This window comes from Desmodus rotundus, chromosome 12 (assembly GCF_022682495.2).
Source record: "Desmodus rotundus isolate HL8 chromosome 12, HLdesRot8A.1, whole genome shotgun sequence".
Lineage (NCBI taxonomy): Eukaryota > Metazoa > Chordata > Mammalia > Chiroptera > Phyllostomidae > Desmodus > Desmodus rotundus.
Window position 1 is genome coordinate 78,278,808 of NC_071398.1, and position 19,641 is coordinate 78,298,448.

General features: G+C 52.6%; 1 protein-coding gene across 1 annotated transcript; it reads right to left on the bottom strand.

The window, feature by feature from the left end:
- Nucleotides 1–354: 354 nt before the first annotated feature.
- Nucleotides 355–11,743, bottom strand: RHBG (Rh family B glycoprotein). Its single transcript, XM_024571043.4, has 10 exons — nt 11,498–11,743; nt 6,042–6,228; nt 5,414–5,564; nt 5,124–5,271; nt 3,326–3,492; nt 2,894–3,031; nt 2,662–2,795; nt 2,047–2,168; nt 971–1,044; nt 355–784 (listed from the first exon to the last, which is right to left on the bottom strand). The coding sequence occupies exons 1-10, from the start codon at nt 11,682–11,684 to the stop codon at nt 716–718; spliced, it is 1,377 nt and encodes a 458-aa protein (XP_024426811.2). The 5' UTR covers nt 11,685–11,743; the 3' UTR covers nt 355–715.
- Nucleotides 11,744–19,641: the final 7,898 nt, after the last annotated feature.

Consider the following 19,641-nt stretch of genomic DNA (forward strand, 5'->3'; position numbering starts at 1 on the left):
GAAGTTAGTGGCGAAGAACTCTATTCCTCTCTTAGGCCCTGCGGCTGCCTCCTTCCTACTCTGCTCTGAAGCCTCCCAAGTTGAGGGTCAAAGTGGAGGCAGTTCTGAAATATTAGAACTCTCCAGCAGCCTGAGCTGTCCTATAACAGACAAAAGCTTCCTGAGAGGGAGTGAGCTCCCTGTATCTTCAGGCAGTCAAGCCCAGGCTGGGAACCCACCTGGTAGAAGACAGCATCCTAGAGGGAGTTCCACGGACCCAGAGAGGTGGGATGTTTCCCACCCCAAGGTTCTACCCGGGAGAGGGGAAAAGGAACTTCCCAAATTCCCAGTGCACAAAACAAGGAGTCAGAGTCCTTGATGATGATGGTGTTTATCGCCCTCGGAGAGCCAGGCTCTGGCTCCCACTGTTTAACTGTGCGATGTCAGACCAGTGGATCAGCAGTCCCTTGGTGCCTCATTTGCAGGTTGTGGGGTGGAGGGTGATGGTGGTGGTGAGGCTGCTGGGGGTTCTTCCCCCACCACAACCAGTTACAGCCCTGATCCTCCACCATCTCCCAGGCCTTCTACAGCCCTTCCCCTAGTGCTGCCTACGGAAAGGAGGCTCCTCTAGCTTGTGACTTCTTTCCTTCGGGAAGGATGAGAGCTACAAAATAACTTCCCAGTTGTAGCCAATTATTATCTTCTAAACGGAGAGCATCCTCTCAAGGGAAGCAAGTTAGGCCTGAGTGTCTGGTTCCTCCTGTCTCAGAGGTCCCTGGGCTTCATCCTCATGCTCCCCAGGCACCTGGAGGGCAGGGGTTGGGGACTGGGTGAAGGGGTAACTCCAGGTGGCTGGATGCCACAGCTCAGGGGTACACCCCAGAGGAGAGTGAGGAGGCGAGGAAGGAAAGAGGCAGGCTGGATCATAGGAGGTGAGGCAGGGGAGGGCGACAGGGCCCTGTGGGCCTGAGGGGCGGCCGCTCTGTCTTACCTCCCAGTAAATCTGGTCCTCGTAACACTGGGAGTCTGGGGGCGCATCCAGGAAGGGCAGCTTCAGTAGGAGCCCTGATGGGGGTGGAGGGGAAGGATGTGTGAGGCTTTTTGCTGTTTCCATGGCAGAGGTCGCCACCCAGTGCCACAAGGCACAGAGGAGCTGAGCTGGGAGGCCTGGGGTCAGCGTGGTGCCTAGCCCAGGCGAGTCACAGCTGTATTTATCGGGCACCTACTGTATGCCAGGCCTTGTACAAAGGGCTTGACAAGCACTGCCTTCCTGAGCAATCAGTGACCCTGAAGATGAATGTGATCCCTAATATGATGGAGAAGGAATGAACGTTCAGAGAAGTAATTTATTTAAGTTTTGCACAATTGGTAATGAACCAAACAGTGATTCTGTCATGAACCACAGCTGCTGAGCTTTCTGCTCCCCTCCTGTCCAGGAGGGGAGCAGAAAGTGTTTATTAAATAAATAATTAGATGAATGAATGAATTGAACTTTCTCTGAGAAGGAAAATCTTGAGTTGAGAGCCAGGAGGGTGAAGACACTGAATCATAAGTTTTATTTTGAAGGCCAAAAGGACTCAGGCAAGAGATCAGGAAGGACTGTCTGACCCCGCATCATTGGGCAGTCAGCCTCTGTGGAAAGCTTTTGTGCTGCAGTCTAGTGGTGAGCCAAGCCAATTTCTTGGCTCCCCGACCCTGCCCTGGACCAAGATAGATCCGGGAACTCAGCCTGAGGTTGGACTGCCCTCTAGTGGGTAGAGGGAGCAGCACAGGGAAGCCACAAAACCCAAGTAGAGGAACCCTACAGTCCATAGCCACTGCTCTACCTTCCCTTGACACCAAGAGGAAGCATGTGCCCACTTGTTCCTCCTTAACTACAGGAGTTTACCCCTCAACTCTATAACCCCACCCTGCATTTGGCACAGAGTAGGTGCTCAATAAATATCTGAGTAAATGAATGTCAGGGGGATGGGATCCAATGGCCCTTCCTCCAGAGAGCTGCCTTTCTCTGCCTTCTGCCCTCCCTGGAGCTCCTGCCAACCCCCTACCCCAGCCAAGGTCACTCACCTCCAAGGCCCCCGCCCACAGAGGCAAACGTCAGTGTGACAAATAAGCCAAAGAGCTGGTAAACGGCCTGAGATGTGGCACTGCGCTGGCCCTCAGCTACGAGTGGAAACACACTGTGGAGGCTGCGAAGAGAGGTTGTGGGGAGACAGGGCCGGTCAGTGTGTCACGGCATGGCTTCGTGCAGAGGCCAAAAGCGCCTCAGGAGCCTGTCAGGCTGAGTCTTCTCCCCGGGAGCCTGAAATACCCTCCCACCCTCGTGCTGTAGCAGATACCTACACACCTTTCAAGACTTAGCGTGAGGGTCATTTTGCCTGCCCTCCCCCTTGAGCCCTGATATGCAAAAATCACTCCTAAGGGTCATTATGTCTTATTGGCCCTTTAGTAACACTACTGAAATCATTTGTCCGATGATCTGCTAAACGTGGCTGAGGACCAGGAAGGCAGTCCCCTCATTGGTCTTGCTCACTCTAGTTTCCTCAGCTCTCAAAATGTGGATGAGTAAGTGAAAGTATGCACTGCGTTTTTGTTGGTGGTGGTGCACGAAGTGTGGAAAGAGTGAGGGAGGTCATTTCAGGAGGATGATGACTTCAGTGTGGATTGATGGGGGGAACTCACCCATTTCCGTAAGCTTCATGGGTGGCCAGCCCAGCCACGAGGACCCCCAGTAGGGCTCCCAGGACTCCAGGCACCCCATGAAGATTATGAACGCCACATGTGTCTTGAATTTTGAATTTTGACTCAAGGGTCGGCTGGAGGACAGGACACGAATAATGAGTCTCGTGCACCCCTCTGAGCCCGGACCTGTTGGAGACCCCCGTCCTGCCTAGGGTTGGAGAGGCGTCTGTACCGTGAAGAACTTGTATCCCAGCGTGGAGACAGTTCCAGCCAGGAACCCAGCTGCTAGAGCTCCGAAGGGTGTCAGCATCATTTCACTTGATGTCCCCACCACAACCCCTCCAGCCAGGGCAGCATTCTGGACGTGGACCTAAGGGAGCAGGGAAGGGCGAGGCATTAGAGGCCCCTTCAAATTGTCAGCCCACATCCAGTCCAAGCCCATCCAGTACAGCGGCGCCTACTGCTTCCGGAAGTCCCTCCACCATCCAACCTCTAACTCTCCTGCTACTGTATCTTCATCTCACACTCTGACCCCACCGCCTCCAGGGCAGTTGCGACACCCTGTACCTGTGCCCTTCCTTACCTGTGCCCCTGGAGAACTGGACTTGCAGGGTATCAGACCTCTCCTCCCCCTCCCAGTTCTCCCAGGGCCTCCTCCCCATACCATGTCCAGCCGCCCACTGTCCCCGACAAGGGATGACAAGGCAAAGGTGCTGAGGGTGCTCGCGGTCAGGGAGTAGTAAGTGTTGAGGACTGTCCGATGCTGCCCATCCCCCAGCGTAGTGGGTGCAGAGTTGAAACTAGGCCAGAAGATCCACAGGAAGATGGTCCCTAAGTGGTGGGCAGGCAGGCAGAGTGAGAGGAAGTAAATGGCTCCCCAGAAGGTTCAAGCTGTGTAACTGCAGGTAAGTCACTTCCTCTCAGCAGCCTCGGTTTCCTCACCTGTAGAGCGGGGATAATAATACCTGCCTCACAGAGGGAGGACTAAACGAGGTGACGCCCTGACGTACACAGACCACGCTCTAGTAGGCACCGAAGGCTCCGCAAACAGTAGCTATGGAAGGGTTCTGGCACAAAAGGGAGCCCTTGATTGAAAACCGCAGAGGGTTGAGATTTTTTTTTTTTTAGTATCAGTAAAGAAAAGAAAAAAGACAAAGTGTACTACATTTCAGGCACTAAACGGGGAACTTGATATGAATGTCAGGAAAATAATTTGTTTATGACCTCGACGTCCTGTTAGAGAGGGCGGGCCCTGCGGTGTGCAGCAGAGGCCTCTGTCTGCTGAGCGTCGGCGGGCAGGGCCTGTCCACTCTGGGGTCAGGGCTGGAGCTCCATGTGCCCTGCCTGCCCACGTCAGAGGTTCCCAGGTCGGTCGTGGTGGGAGAACGAGGAGAAGCCAAGGGACAAAGTGAGGGAAGGCTGGGACCCTCTAGGGGTTAGCATGGCAAGGAGGCTGCGGGGACTGCAGTCCCTGGGAGCACCCTGTAACTTCTCCCTGCAGCCCCACAGTCTGCGGGAAAACCGCCGCACTCACACATCACACATCGGAGCTCTGAGGGACGGTTTGGAGAGGACCCAAGGAAAGGTGAGGTGCCCTGTCTAGAAGGGACTGGAAGGCAGAGGAGAGCTGAGAATGGAGGCTTCTGGGAGTGGAAGTCTTGGGGAAGCCTTTGGACTCCAAGCCAAGCTTATCTGGGTCTCAAAGAGCAAGGAGGCCTCAGCTGCCCCAGGGTTCCACGTACTCTATTTCACAATACACCCGAGCAAGAAATACAAAACCAGCCCCTCTTTTTAGGGTAAGAATAAGCATTTCAGTCACTTTTCAATACTACCCCCCAAAAAATTAAATAAATTGACTTCCTTTCCTGGCTCCATTATGAAGGCAGAGAGAGCAGCAGAGGTCAGGGTGGGAGAAACAGGCGGTGGCAACTGGTGTTTACAGGTCAGGCCCCACTCTCCCAGGGTGGCCCATGGCTTCCAGCCCCACACCCCAGGGTAGGGGCTTCTGGGAAAAGCTTCTGGGAGGAACCGTCCTTAGGAGTTGGGAGGAAGCACTAGGGACAAGCCTGGGGTTAAGAGATGGGAGGAGCCTAGTGAGAGAGAGGCTGAACGGGGAGGGAGCAGGAGGGCCAAGGGCCACATGCCAGGCTGACAGGTCTGCTTTCTAACGTGTGAGCGGTGGGCCCTCAAGGGTTGTAAGCAAGGATCGGTGCCAACATTTTTGAAAGGCTTCTGGGAATGGGTCTCAGGGCCTGTGCATACCCCAGGGCTGAGTTCTAACAGCTGTTCAAGCTGTTGAGAAGGAGGAACACAGGTCCCCAGACTCCACAGAAGAATCCAAGTAGGAAGGGAGTTCTCAGCCAGAACCCCACAGACTACAAGCAGCACCCTGAGACCTCTCTGGCCCAGATCAGGGGTGCCTGGAACTGGCTCCTACCCCGCCCCACCTTGGCAGGCCTCACCAATCATAGCAAAGAGGTCCGAATGGTAGATGGAACCCTGGCGGTGCTTGCTCTTCTCCAGCTGGGGCCTATAAAGGACCCGTGAGAGGACCAGTCCAAAGTAGGCACCGAAGGTGTGGATGGTCATGGAGCCTCCTGCATCCTTTACCTGAAGGAGCAGAGCTGAGGTGAAGGGGAAGCCCTGCTCCCCTTGCCCCCCTTCCCTGCCATCTCCCCCTACCTCGCCCCTCCTCCTCAGAGCCCCTGCCCTGGCGTCTCCCAGCCCTCGCTCCATCCCCCGTCAGACTCACCCCCAGGAGACTGAGGAGCACAAACTCGTTGATGCCAAACAGTGCCACCTCCAACAGGGCCATGAGCAGCAGCTGGGCTGGCCCAGTCTTGCCCAGTACAGCACCAAACGAGATAAGCACCGCCCCCGCGCAGAAGTCAGCATTGATCATGCTGGAAGGTTGGGAGGCAGAGGGTGAGAGGGGGAGTCCTGGGGTAGGGGCTCAGGGGAGGAGGAAATGAGCCTACTAAGCTCTTCTCTGGTAGGTGGGAAGGGATCACCTCACCTCTCTGTGGATAAGGAAACCCAGTCTCCCGGTGGTAGGTTCTGGGACTCAGTGAACAGAGCCAATGGGTGGGAGAACCAGATCTAGAACTAGGAGCTCTTCTGAACCCTCCCCTTTTCCATGAAGCTCTCTATCCTCCCAACAGCTCTTGGGTCATAAGGGGCTAAAAAAATGGGGTGGTATGGCTGGGTGTGTGCATCGAGGTTGGGGGAAGAAATCAGGCAACAGGCAGGGCACCTAAGAGAAATCAACTGATGGGGTCAGAACCTTGTGTGATAAAGCAACTCAAAGGACAGGGCTTATCCTGTGGGCAGGCACCTCCCAGGCAGACCCAGGGAGAGCAGGGAAGGCAGCTGCTGCCCACCTCTCCACGCCGACATGGATGTGGCCGCCGTGGAAGGAGTGCAGGAAGCCCTGGATGAGCGTGGACCACTGCAGGGCAAAGGCAGCCAGGAGGAAGGTGAAGCCCACGCTGCTGAAGCCGTAACGCTGCAGGAAGGCCATGAGGAAGCCGAAGCCCACGAACACCATGGTGTGCACGTCCTGGAAGCCTGAGGGGGCATTTGGGGCTGCTCTAGCCACAACCCACAAACCCAGCAGCCATCCTGCCGGGGCCCCAAGCTCTTGAGGCTGGAGCCGAGCTATCACACTCCCCAGGCTAGGTAGGGTAGACCCAGCCTGGACCGCCTGTGCCTAGCTGGCCAACTTGAAGCAGTGGGAACCAGACCATCCCTGATGTCCCCATGGCAGAGCAAGGAAGTAGAGCCTTTTTCTGCTCTCTTCTCTGCACCCCTATTTGCCCTACCTCTGGGCTCTTGCAACCACCTGCCAAAAAAATCTAACCTGTGTCTCTCCTGCTGCAATCCCTGCCCCATCATGCTCAAAATTCTCTTCCCCTGCAGGCTTCTCTTCAATTTTCCCTTTCTGCTGGAAAGTTCTTCTTGATGTCTAACCACCATCCCTCATACTTCAGAACCTATACCTCTCCATTTTGAGAATTTTAAATTTTAAAAAATTCACAAAATAGCTTTAAATTATTAACAGAGATTACCTCAGGGCAAAGAAAATGAAAGGAGGGGCAGGGATACTGGCACCCAACTCCTGTGCAAATGATGCCCCCTGGGCTTATGCAACATGGTGACGCTGGGAAGGATTTCACTTTTTAGTTTGTTTCTTTCTATAGTTTGAATTTTTTATGTTTCTAAATGAATTACTTGATTTTTTTTTTACCTTTAATGGGGTTTCTGGGCAGGGAGATTTGGGGCTTTTTCTGTTTGCTTTCTATTCTGCACCACTAGGTGTAAAAAAAAGAACTAAGCCACCCTGGCTAGTGTGGCTCGGTGGATTGAATGCCGGCCTGCAAACCAAAGGGTTGCTAGTTCGATTCCCAGTCTGGGTTGCAGGCTAGGTTCCCAGTAGCGGGCACGCGAAAGGCAGTCACACATTGATATTTCTCTCCCTCTCTTTCTCCCTCCCTCCCCCTGTCTAAAAATAAATAAACAAATAAAATAAAATAAAAAACCTAAGCCAATAGAAATAACATACAGTAACGATGACAATAAGATAAACACAAATAATTTGCTGGAGTATTAGTTCTGTACCTTCCCCTATCTACTTGTAAACAGGGTTTGAAACACAACCCAGTGTGATACTGGGCATGCATGTGGGCCTGTTTCCTTTGCCCTGGGTCTTTGACACAGTAACATTATGCTCTGTATCTTTGGCTTTAATTGAAAACACTACAGCAAGAGTATTTTTTATAAGCTATTGCATTTGTTATAAGTAAGTTACTGAGAAACAGGGTCAACCATGACCCTAAATTTCCCTTTTATAGCTGCACTCGAGAAACTTTTCTTAGAACATAATGCTAGGAAATGTCACTTTCCACGAGGAACCAGCCCGCTTTCCTGCGCTCGTGTGACAGATGTTTACAGGCGCATCGGGCTCGGGAGCGTAGCTGTCATCAAGCAGCCGCAGTCCCCGCGCTCACGGCACGGAGGGCAGACATCAACAATCGAAGCATCGCATATGTGGGGCTCCCTGGGTTCTGAAGAGAACACAGAACTAACTGATCCCATTTCCCGTTTCCTCGGCTGCCCGAAAGCTCAGAGCTGTACTGGAATCCCACCTGCCACAACTGGAGACCCTTAAGGGGTTCGTCATTTGTGTTCTGCTTCTTTATCTTTTTCTTTTTTAAGATTTTATTTACTTATTTTTAGAGAGGGGGGGAGGGAGGGAGAAAAAGGAGGGAAACATAGATCAGTTGCCTCTCACATGCCCCAGTGGGGACCTAGCCGGCAACCCAGGCATGGACCCCTGGGATTCGAACCAGAGAATTTGGTTTGCATTTTGGTTTACAGAACGACACCCAATCCACTGAGCCACACCAGTTAGGGCTGCTTTTATTTCCTTTCTTTAAAATAATTTTTATTTTTTTAAAAGATTTTATTTATTTTTAGACAGAGGGAATGGGAAGGAGAAAGAGAGAGAAGAATCAGTGTCAGGCTGCCTCTCGCACACCCCTAACTGGGGACCTGGCCCACAACCCAGATATGTTCCCTGACTAGGGATCAAACCAGCAACCTTTTGGCTCAAAGGCCTGTGCTCAATCCACTGAGCCACACCAGCCAGGGCTGGCTTTCTTTTCTGATACACACCTTTTGTTGTAAATGACCTTAGGTCTCTTATAGAAAGAGGCAGATCATAAAGCAAACAAAATCCTGGTCACCTTTTTTGTTTAATCTGAAGAAGCATCAACAAGCCAAAAGTTTATTATTGAACTTCAGAATGTAATCACTAACTTTGAGAGGAGCAAACGTTTATGCTTTTTTTGTGCTGTATATGGGCTGATAAGAAATGAGTTTGCAAGGCCCTGGTAGAGGGTTGGGTATATGCTGGGACTGGAAGTCTGCAGCTCAGCTGCCAGCCCCAGTGACCAAGGGAACTGAGGCTAAAGAGACCCCTGGCCTCCCTAAACATCCCCAACACTGCCACTCCTCCAACCCTGCCCGCTACCCAAACCAGCCAGGTTTCTCTTCTCTCCTAGATCTTAAAACCCAGTCGAAAAAGAGAGACATCGTTTGAACTCAGCCCACAGTCTAAGGTTCTTCTAGGTCTCACTGCCTGGCCTTTTTTCTCTTGTGCAAACAGTAAAGAGGATGCCATGTCTGTTCTTTTGCCCAAGGACAGCAGGATAACGGAGCGGCTGGGTCACAGGGCTCTGTGCCCATGACACGCTGAAACTGCTCCAGGACTTGTTTTAAATGGCAATAATATTTACATCTCCCACCCCAGGTTTGTTTGGAATCAAAACTCAATCCCTTACCCTGGCTGGTGTGGCTCAGACCGAAAGGTGGCTGGTTCGATTCCTGGTCAGGGCACATGCCTAGGTTGAGGGTTTGGCCCCTGGTCAGGGCACGTATGAGAGTTAACCAATCAATGTCCCTCTCTCACATCGATGTTCCTCTCCCTCCCTCCCTTCCCTTCTCTCTAAAAATCAGTAAATATGTCCTCAGGTGAGGATTAAAAGCAAACAAAAAAATCCCCCAAAACCTCAATCTCTTGGCCTTTCAACTGGAGTCTAAACATCAAGAAATCTCCTTCACTGGGGAACATTCCCCAAGATGACCCCACACCAGTCCCTTCAGGGCATCGCTGTGGGTGCAGGATGGAGCCTGGTCAGAGAGAAGATGAAAGCCCTCTAGAGCCACCTATTGCCTTCCATCCCTCCCTCACTGTCCGCCCCCCCAACCCCACTAGATGACTCCTGAACAAGATTGAGACTATGGGGCAAGGGAACAGTTCAAGCTGACAGTTCCCTCCTTCTGGCTGTGTGACATTGGACAAGCCACTTAACCTCTCTGAGCCTCAGTTTCCTCATCTGAAAAGTGGGGATATAAAATAGGAGGAGCAGGAAAGTGAGTGGCGAGCTGGGGAAACCATTCCTCCTACTCTGTCCCCTCTTGCCTTTAAGGGGGCAGATGGGGCCGTATTCTTCTAGAAGCAGTCACACGAACCACTCTGGTACTGGTCACATCTCCCTCTGCCACCTCTTGCAGGAAGATCCTGATTCCATCTATTCTAAATCCCTCTCCCAAGGAGCAAGTTCTCAGAGATGTATTAAAAAGGACCTGTCTATACTTTTTTTCTTAGAACCCTTTCTCATGTTTGCTTTGGTGGCCCCTATAACCCTAGGTTTTTCCTTCTTTCTTTTCCCCATTACTCGCCTAATGGGTAACAAGCTTATAATGTGGGGGAAAGGCTGCAGACAGGGAACCAAGAGACCTGGTTCTAGCCTGGCTAACTTGCTGTGTCATCTTGGGTAGTCACATATTCTCTCTGGCTCTTTCGCCACATCTCAGTAGAGTGGGCCAGACGGGCTCTGAGGGCCCTTCCCACAGTCCTCATAGACAGACCCTCAAAGCAGCCAGGTCTTGGCACTGGCTGGTTGCCCGCTGCTATAGCTGCAGAGCTCCCTTTCATCTCCCAAATCAAAGGGCGGCGGCTACACCCACTTTGACCCTGATCTCTTCCCCTGGACACGAGAACAGGTGAAGACCCGGCTCATCAAAGCCGCAGGCTCCAGGGACCTCACATTCCCGCCTCCCCAACCTTCCCCCACACCAGGGTCCCAAGTCCATAGGGGTGGCAACCTAGGGCAGAAAAAGAGGGAAGACTCCCACTGCCATATCCCTTACTGCAATACAGGGTGGAGGAGCTGTTTCCAAGGAGAGTCCACCCCTCCAGCAGAGGGGTGAGAAGCTGGCAGTTTTCAGGGAGGACTTTGAAAAAAAGCAGGGTTTGGAGGCCTTCGGTGAGGCTCATGGAAAAAGCAAATAGGGGCTCATGGCAGGCAGCCAAGTAAGACCCTTGAACAAGAGCTGACCTCTCTCAGCCTGTGGACTGTTCCCTTCCAGCTCCCTATCTCTCTGGACAAACGCATGACCCCAAGAGTCTGCCATGCCAGCCCTATGGCCCTGGCTTTGATCCAGCTTCCACAGCTCACCTTGTCCAGCCAGGGCTGGGGTGAGGGAGGGGCTGTCATCCCTTCTGCCTGGGATGTCTGGGGTCTGGTGCTCTAAGCCCAGTTTCAATCTTCCACCTCACCCTCTAGGTCTTCAGCATTGTGAGCTTCATTTTGTCATGCTGCAGCTGGGACAGGGTCAGGTGGGGACACCCTGCTGCCAGCTCTGCATACAGAAAGTAGGGTAATGACAGCCTGTGATTTTAATAGGAGGCTCACACTCTGAGCCTTGTTTGAATGTATATCCTTCAAACTGAGGCATCCTTCTCCCCATTGCCCAGATGGTGAAACTGAGACTTAGAGAAGAACTACCCAAGCATTTGTGATGAAGTCTGAGAGATCTGGTATCCTTGTTTCCAGCTGCCCAGGGCCAGAGGCACAAGGCTGGGTCCCCCAACCTTGAGAGGCTCTGTCCCCTGCTGGGGTCAGGGGATTAACCCTCCCCTTCCTGCGCCTTGTCAGCCGGCAGGTGAACTGTGGTGTAAGGAGCTTGGGATGCCCAGGTCCCAGCTGGAACCCAGCTCCCTCGATTCTGACAGCGTGCCCTTGCACCAGCACTTAACCTCTCTGAGCCTGTTTCCCTACCTCTGTCTAATTCATACACTAAATGAGATGATGCGCATGCTGCCCTCAGCATAATACCTGAAGCGTGGCAGACACTAGTGAGAGGGTGTCGTTATAAATCTGGGGCACATTCATCCCAGAGCGAGAGGGTTAGCCGCCTAGGGGTAGGTCAGGGCACCTAAATGCCCCCTCTTTGGTGCCCTTGCTCCCCGCACTCCCTCACCCGAACTCACTTGGGTAGCGAAAGTAAAATTCATTGTCCGCATTACTGTGGTTGCCCCCGTGCCAGAGGGCAGCGTCGGTTTCGTCGTTGTAGCGGACAAAAACAGCAAAGAGGATGGCGGTGGCGCCCTGGAGGAGGAGGCACAGCATGGGGAGCTGCAGTCTCCGGCCCGCGGCGCGGCGCGGGGACCCTGCCATGGGACAGAGGCTACGAGTCTCCGCTCTGGCTCAGGCTCTGGGTGCAGGGCACCAACAGACAGCCCCGAGCCGGCGGGACAGGTTTCACTGGAGCCAGACCCCGCCCACCGAGGAGTCCGCCCACGTGGAGGCCTCTCCCAAGAAGAGGCTTCGCGGTGGGCCGCACCCAGCTCCTGTCGGGGAGGAGGAAGGGCGGCGGGGCCCTGAACCCCAGGCCTGAGATAGCGCAAGGGCTGGGAGGGATGGGGGCGTTCTGAACCCCAGATCCTGTGTCCCTTTGCCCCGCTGACCCTGGCGCTATTCTGGTCGGTCCAGCTCCTTGGAAATGACCCTGGGAAAGCACTCGTATTCTGCCTGCTGGAGACACAGCTGTGGACCCAGTGTGGGAGAGGCAGGGAGGGGACCTGCCCCTTCAAAAACAAAACAGAACAAAACAAAAACGGTGTTAGAGAGTGTTTCCCAAGGAGTAACCCCTTAAAGGCCTGGCCCCTCCAGGGTCAACACAAGAGAGAGTTGAGGGGGTTACTCAATGTTTTCCAAACTGGAAAATCATGATGGAGAATGGAAGTAAAGAGATGGCTCTCCAGGCATTGATGATTAATCCAACTGGGGACGTCTGAGCCTCAGCAGCCCAGTTGCTTACCCCACCCAACCCTCCCCAGCGTCCCATCCCCATTCTGCACCCCACCACAGTGCAGCAGGCTGGGAAGGGCTTCACTGCAAAGCCCAGTGTGAGTATGAGAGGGTTCGGGCTGCCTTAGCAGCTGTAAAGAAGGGAAGCCAGATGGAAAGAGGGTCTTCTTACTTAGGAGTCAAGAGTCCCTTGCTACACAAGCAAGATTTGCATCCCCTGGGGACCTGGTAGACAGTGAGGAGACACTGTGAGCCAGGCTTCAGAGATGAACCAGATGACCCCTTCCCCAAGAAGCCTGGTCCAGTTGGGAGACAGATACTTAGGATGGAATTTAATTGCCACTGGGGTAAGTGTGTGACCCTGGAAAGCACAGAGGCCGTGGGGACCCCGGAGGAGAGGCTGCAGAACCACCAGAAGTGGGGATGAGGGAGGGCACGCAGATGCAGAATTGCTTCCTGTGAGGTAATGCCCACAGGCAGTCTAAAAGGACAACCCTGAAATTGGGCAAGTGAAGAAAGAAGAGGGACATTTCAAGAAAAGGTCCAGCATAGACAGAATCTGGCTGTGTGAGTGTCCAGTGTGTGTAGGCCAGGAGGCCAGGGGTGGGGAGTCTAGAAAGGCCTTGCAGGCCCCACTAAGGCACACGGCCTCTAACCCGTGGGCGCTGGGCCACTGGAGGGCACTACACAGGTGGGCAACCTGGTGCTGTGGGTTCTGACACCTACAGGCCACGAGGGCCTTCAAAGAAGAAAAGCTGAAGGCCAGTCTCAGAGGGGCTGTGGGAAGGGAGACCCTCTGCCTGCAACGCCACCCCAACGTCTGAGGGGCTGTAACGTTGGAGGGGCTTGCAGGCATTCGCAAAGATGTTCAAGGCCCCTGCCTGAAGGAAGAATTGCCATTGCCAGAAGGTGTGTCCAGGTTCAGAGGAGCCAGCCACTTCCCAGAGCAGATGCAGAGTGGGGGTCCTCCTAGGAAAGAACTTGCCCCTTCTCAGGAATGGTTAAGGATAGAGGTGACAATGAAGGCCCTGATCCCCCTCCTTGCTTTTCCTTCTGTCCTTTCCGAGTTCACCTCCTCTTCCCCACTCCCCCTGGGCTTGAGCCTCCAGGCCAGTGTGGGCTGGGAGACAGTTGCATTCTGGGTGTCCAACTTCCTGACCTAAGTGCCCAGCCAGTCAGGCATGGGGTGGGGGTGGGGTCAGCCCCTGGGTAGCAGCTTCTGGTAGCACTGCTCTCAGCAGGCCAGGCAGGTTCTCTGGCCCTCAGTGGCCCCTGGCCCCTGGCCCAGAGGCTCCCTACTTGGTCAGCAGGAAGGCTGTTTTCTAGTTCCTTCCGTGGAGTGGTGTGGAAAGTAGATGTCTGGTCAACAGTCTTTGGATAATAATTCTTGTATAATTCAGCATCTGGGTATCCTCCCAGTGTGTCAGCCTTCCTACTCCAGAGACACATCCTGCTTTCTGAGCCCTGTTTGGGCATGTGGGTTGCTCTGGGTTGCCCAGGCAAGGGTCTGGATAGGCCCTGTGAGGGGAAGAGCCTTCAAGAGCTGTAGAACCAGGGAGAGCAAGCATCCTCTGGGAGTTTTCTCTTTGATTCCAGACTCCTCCATCTCTGTCTTACCTGTTGACTCTCTTAGTCTAAATTCCTCAGGATCTCTGATTTTCCCTCTCCTCTGTTGCTCATCCATTCAATCAACAACTATTCATCCAGTGCCAATCCTAGGCCAACTCCTGGGGTTCTAGTCAACACCAGGAACAGGGTTGGGTCCTGGAGGCCCCCCTGCCCTGGCAGTGTTAACACTTTACCTGGTGGATTGTGGAGGGGTCTAAAAAAGCCCTTGGAAAGCCCAGGATGGCTGGCTAGCCTCTAGAAGGTACACTTGGAGACCTCTGGGCAACAGCTCCTCACCAGCTTGTATGGGAGGGTCTTGATATTTTAACACCTAGTGAGTACCAGCTAGTATCACCCTTTGGCGCAGCAGAGAGCAAGACCCTGACAATGCTTCCCTTCTGAGGGTCCCCTGGCAGGCCTCCACCTGTGATGGCTCTCCCGGCCCACCACCGAATGTGAGAGGCCCAGCCCATGGTTTTCTTGTGGCTCTCCCAGTGGTGTCAGGCTCTGGGTGTCCCCTCTGCCTCCTCTGGCCTTGGAAGCTCTAATGGAATTGGGGGCCTCATCTTACTCCTTCCTCCACCTCAGCCCTCCTCTGAGGGGCCCCTGACTCTGCCGCCCGCTTTCATCCTGCCTGGCCTGGGGTTTGTCCAATCTTTGACCTTCTATCTCCAGTTTCCAGCTATGACCAGCTGGGCACCTGAAGGGTAGCCAAGGGGAACCAGTGTCTGCTGGCTGCCATGGCCCAGCCTGGCCAGGGCACCCATGGGGACCAGGGCCTAGGTTACTGAGTAACTCGGAGTTGCTTAGCACTGCCCTTTGTCAGGGTCATCTCCTCCCTACTCCCTGCTTTTTTGGTTTAGAAATCCCCAAAGCCACCTGGCTCCTTTAGTTCCAATGAACTATCTCCAGTGTTATGGGGAAAAAGAGAGAAGTAGCCAAGCACCAGAGTTGTTAAGACATTTGTTCATTTGTTCATTCATTCATTCATTCATTCATTTACCACATTTTTACTGGATGACCTTGGGCAAGCTATTGAGACCTCTGAGTCTGTTTCCTTATCCACACGAGTAATAATATTCCCGTTGTGGAATTGTTATGAGGATTACAAATAATTGATGTAAGAGTGCTGGCGTTTTGTAAGCATTCAACAGATGTCGTGATTATTACTGTTCTGATTGGCTGAGCAGACAGGACAAATGGGTCACTAACTGGAACACACTATGGGCACATGACTCTGATGACAAGGACAGATGGAGGGAGCAGACACAGTCTCTATTTTCCTGTCATCAAATAGAGGGGGTGAGCAGCAGGGGACAGGGGCTTAGGATAAACTCCAACAATGGCCATCAGACCAGCAGCTGCAGTGACATAGCAGCTCTGGAACAGAAGAGATTGGGAAAGGCGGAGCCTTCCTTCAACAAGCATGTATATATTGAGCACCTACTGTGTGCCAGGTGTTGGAAATCCAATGGAACAACACAAAGCCCCAGTCCTGGGTAGGTGGGTCTTCATCTCAGGGGCAGGGATGCAAATGAATAGGCAGGGAATCACTCTGCAGAGGACTGTAACGGGGGAGACAGATCCCATGGGCCCTTAACCCACGCTGGGGGTGGTTTGGGAAGGCTTCTCAGAGGAAGTGGTGCTTACATTGAGACCTGGCCTAATTTCACAACTGGGACGGAGAAGGGGGATTCCTTTTTGTCTGACACTCTGGTGTGAAGATAGAAAGGAGGCTCTGCCCATTTTCTGGGAGTGGACAAACCCCAGATCTTGATTTCTCCTGAATCACCACAGCTGCTGCGGCACTACGCAAAATATTATTGTATTTCCATACATGGCCCAGGAAAAATTAAATACAGCTCCCCCCCGGGTTCACCATATTAGCCTCCACATAAAAGACTGTCAGAATCTGTTTACTTATGTAAATAAAAATGACAGCACCTTGAAAAAAAAGTGTGTCAGATGGCAATGATCGCAAACCAAAATCTTTTCCCGTTCATTGAACATACTTTGTTTGCGTTCCTGCTACGTGCCAGGGGTTGTGCCAGATTCTAGGGGAGTGTCCTCCATGCTCCGTCTGTCACCAGCAAATGAAACGGAACCGCACCCGCTCTCAGGATGGCAGAGCGAATGAGATGCAGTCTCAGATCCTGAAGACTGACAGCTCCCGTGGCTGACAGCAAAATGCAGAAGGTAAGAGCAAGGCCTTAAAATGGGAGGGCAACAGGTCAGAGTCCCGGCTCTGTCCCAAAAGGTTTTGGACACGTTACTTACCACGCTGTGAACCAGTTTCTCCTCTGTGACATGGACGTAAAAGTGGTACTCACCCCACGGAGCTGTTGTTAGGGTTAATGTCCACAAGGCTTGTCACGTGCCGTGCATCTCCAGGGGTGAAACTCACCATTACAATGAGGAAATGTGTAAATAACTGCTATGGCCATTTCTTTCTTTCTCTTCTAGTTCTCCTGCCTCTGGCCTTAGGAGAACTTTTGTTAACTGCTAGAGACATAGGAAAACTGGCCCTCAGACCCCAGTTTGGGATATAAAACGAGGTGTGCTCAGTTAACTCTCAAGTGCCTTACCGGGCCCCTTAAGAGAAAAGGCCAGGAGGGAATCCCAGGTGTGGCGGGCTTGCTTCTAGGAATGGGCCACATGGATGTGACTGCGGGCAAAGGGAGTGGACAAATGGGAAGCCACGTGCCCACCCAGCTCCTTGTCTTCAGTTCTCCCAAGGATTCGGCCACCACCGCTGAGCCAACCAAAACTGCACTGTGTCCCAGACTGGCCAGGAAGGCTGCCGCATGTCCTACTGCTTTCCTCTGCCAGAAGCTGTCGTCCAGGCATCCTGGGGTTGGACCACTGCTCCCTTTCTGCCTTCCCCAAACATAAGTGATACTTTTAAAAAGATTTTATTTATTTGTTTTTAAAGAGAGGGGAAGGGAGGGAGAACAAGAGGGAGAGAAACATTGATGTGTGGTTCTCTCTTGCACGTCCCACACTGGGGACTTGGCCCGCAACCCAGGCATGTGCCCTGACTGGGAGTCGAACCAACAACACTTTGGTTCTTAGGCTGGCACTCAGTCCACTGAGCCACACCAGCCAGGGCCATAAGTGGCACTTTTTGATGAACACTTCTTTTCTCTGGAAAGGGAGCAGCTGAGCAGAAATGTTTTTTACATATGACCAGGGACAGAACAATTGTAAAGGTTGAAGGCACGTCTTTTCTGCCCAGGGCCTTGTGAGGGACCCAGCACAGCAGGGTGGGAGGAGCTGGGATGAAGGTGGTGAGAAGGGTCCTTAGGTCTGACCAGAGGAGGTGGCTCTAACTAGCTCCTGGATGCAGAAAGGGATCAGACTAGACTGTGACACAGGAGAACTTGGCTCCCTCTAGCGCTCACTTAGGGACGTGGACTATCTGCTCCAGGTCTCCCCTCTGCAGCCCTGCCAGCTCCTGAGACACAGAAGAACGTGAGATCCTAATGTTTTAAGCAAAGTCTTACCTATTCAGCCCTTCATTTCATAGCTATTTATTGAGCCATCCATTGCAAGGTCTAGCAGACCCTACTTTCAACCCTGTGAGGACACAGGGGTGAACAAATAGACATTGTCCTTGCTCTCAGGGAGCCACTAGTGTGGGAAGCACACAGTAAACACAGCACTAGGTATATAGTATGTCATTAAAAGGTTTATAGAAAACAAAGCTGAGTGAGAGGACAGAGTGGCAGGGCTGCGGTTGGACTGCATTGCTAGGGAAGGCCTCAGGAGAGATGGGGAGGGGTGAGGAGGGATCTCACAGACTCTGAGGCAGAGGGAACAGCAATAAGCTGACCCTGACGAGGGAGAGGGCAGTCTGGCTAGAGTGAGGTGAGCACATGTAGGACTTAAGGCCCTGGTAAGGGGTTTGCACTTTATTGTAAGGATTATGGGGTACAAGTAAGGGGTCGAAAGCAGAGGAATAATCTTATCTTATTAATTGTTTTAAAGGATCCCTCCGGCTGCCTGGGGTGCATGGTCTGTAGGGGTAAGTGGAAGCAGGTGACCAGTTCGGAGCCCGCTGCAACAATCCAGGCAAGAGCTGTGGTAGTGGCCACAGCAGGGAAGGTGGCAGGCAGTCAGGTTCTGGACGTGCCGGATGGTAGAAGCAGCAGGGTTTCCTGAAGGGTCTGGTATGAGAGTAAGAGAGAAAGGAGCTGTGATAGGCTGAACAGTGTCCCCCTCAGATTCATACGCTGAATCCCTGCCCCACAGTGATGGTGTTTGGGGATGGGGCCTTTGGGAGATAATTAGGTTCAGATGAGGTCATGAGGGTGGTGCCTTCATGGTGGGATCAGTGCCTTTCTACGAAGAGGCACCAGAGAGCTCCCTGACCCTCTCTGCCACAAGACACAGCGAGAAGGCAGCCATCTGCAAGCCAGGGAGAGACCCCTCACCAGAACCCAACCACGCTGGCACTTCCAGCCTCCAAAATAATGAGAAAATAAATTTCTTTTGTTTAAGCCACCCCGTCTATGTTGTTTTGTTATAGCCGCCCAAGCTGACTAACTAATACAGAAGTCAAGGATTGTGCCCAGGTTTTCACCAGAGCTGCCAGCGGAATGGTGTTGGCGTAGGCCAAGCTGGGAGCATGGAGTAGGGCAGGCCCAGGCAGTTAGCAGTTCCATTTCAGGGTACACAAGGTCTGTCCAGAAGGTAGCCAGCCATGTAATATGAAAAATAGAGACATTTATTAAAGAAGATACAAGATACAAGAAACATTGTATATAGGACAGTGATGCCTCAGTCCCCTCCAAAGTAGGCACCTTGGGACCTCACACAGTTCTCCCAATCGCCATCAGCTGCCACGCTGTATTTTCCTGAATCTCATTGACGGCCTGACACCTCTTCCCTTTCAAAGGCGATTTCAGTTTTGGGAAAAGCCAGAAGTCACAGGGTTCAAATCTGGGCTGCAGGGGAGCTGAGTCACCTGGGTGATTTGATATTTTGCCAAAAAACTCTGCATGAGATGTGATGCACGAACAGGCACATTGTTGGGATGAAGCTGCCAGTCACCGGTTGCCCATAGCTGCAGCCTTCTGAATCATCCGAATAGTTTCCACAAAGGAATGTTCAAGCTTAATGCAAAATTTGATGCAGATTCATTGCTCTAGTCTCTCAGTCATTTTGAATGTGACAGCCACACAGTACACGTGATCATTCAACGGCCTCTGACCAGTACAGTGAAGTTGTCATTGTTCATGCATGCTCATTCCAGCCCACTCTCCTTGGCTGCCAGTTTACATGTATGTCACACAAACTGTTCTCGTATCTTAATAATGGCTAGATGTTTTCCAGACAGACCTCGTGTATTTGAGATGTCAAGTAGACGTCCACATGGAGATGTCGAATAGGCAGTTTGATGAGCAAATCTGGAGTTCCGGAGAGAGACCTGGTCTCAGGACAAAAATCTGGGAGTTGTCAGTGTAGAGTTGTCATTTAGTCATAGATGAGATCAACTCAAAAGTGAGTAGAGGTAGAGAAGAAAAAAGGGGACACCCCAACACCTAGATCAGGGAGAGAGGAGTGCCCAGTGCAGGAGACCAAGAAGATACTACCTGTGAGACTGAGGGGAAGCAGGAGAGGGCGGGGTCACAGAAGCCCGTGTGAAACGCGTCTTTGTGGAAGGGAATGACCAGGCATGCAGAGAAGACCGAGAACTGTCCATTGGCTTTGACAA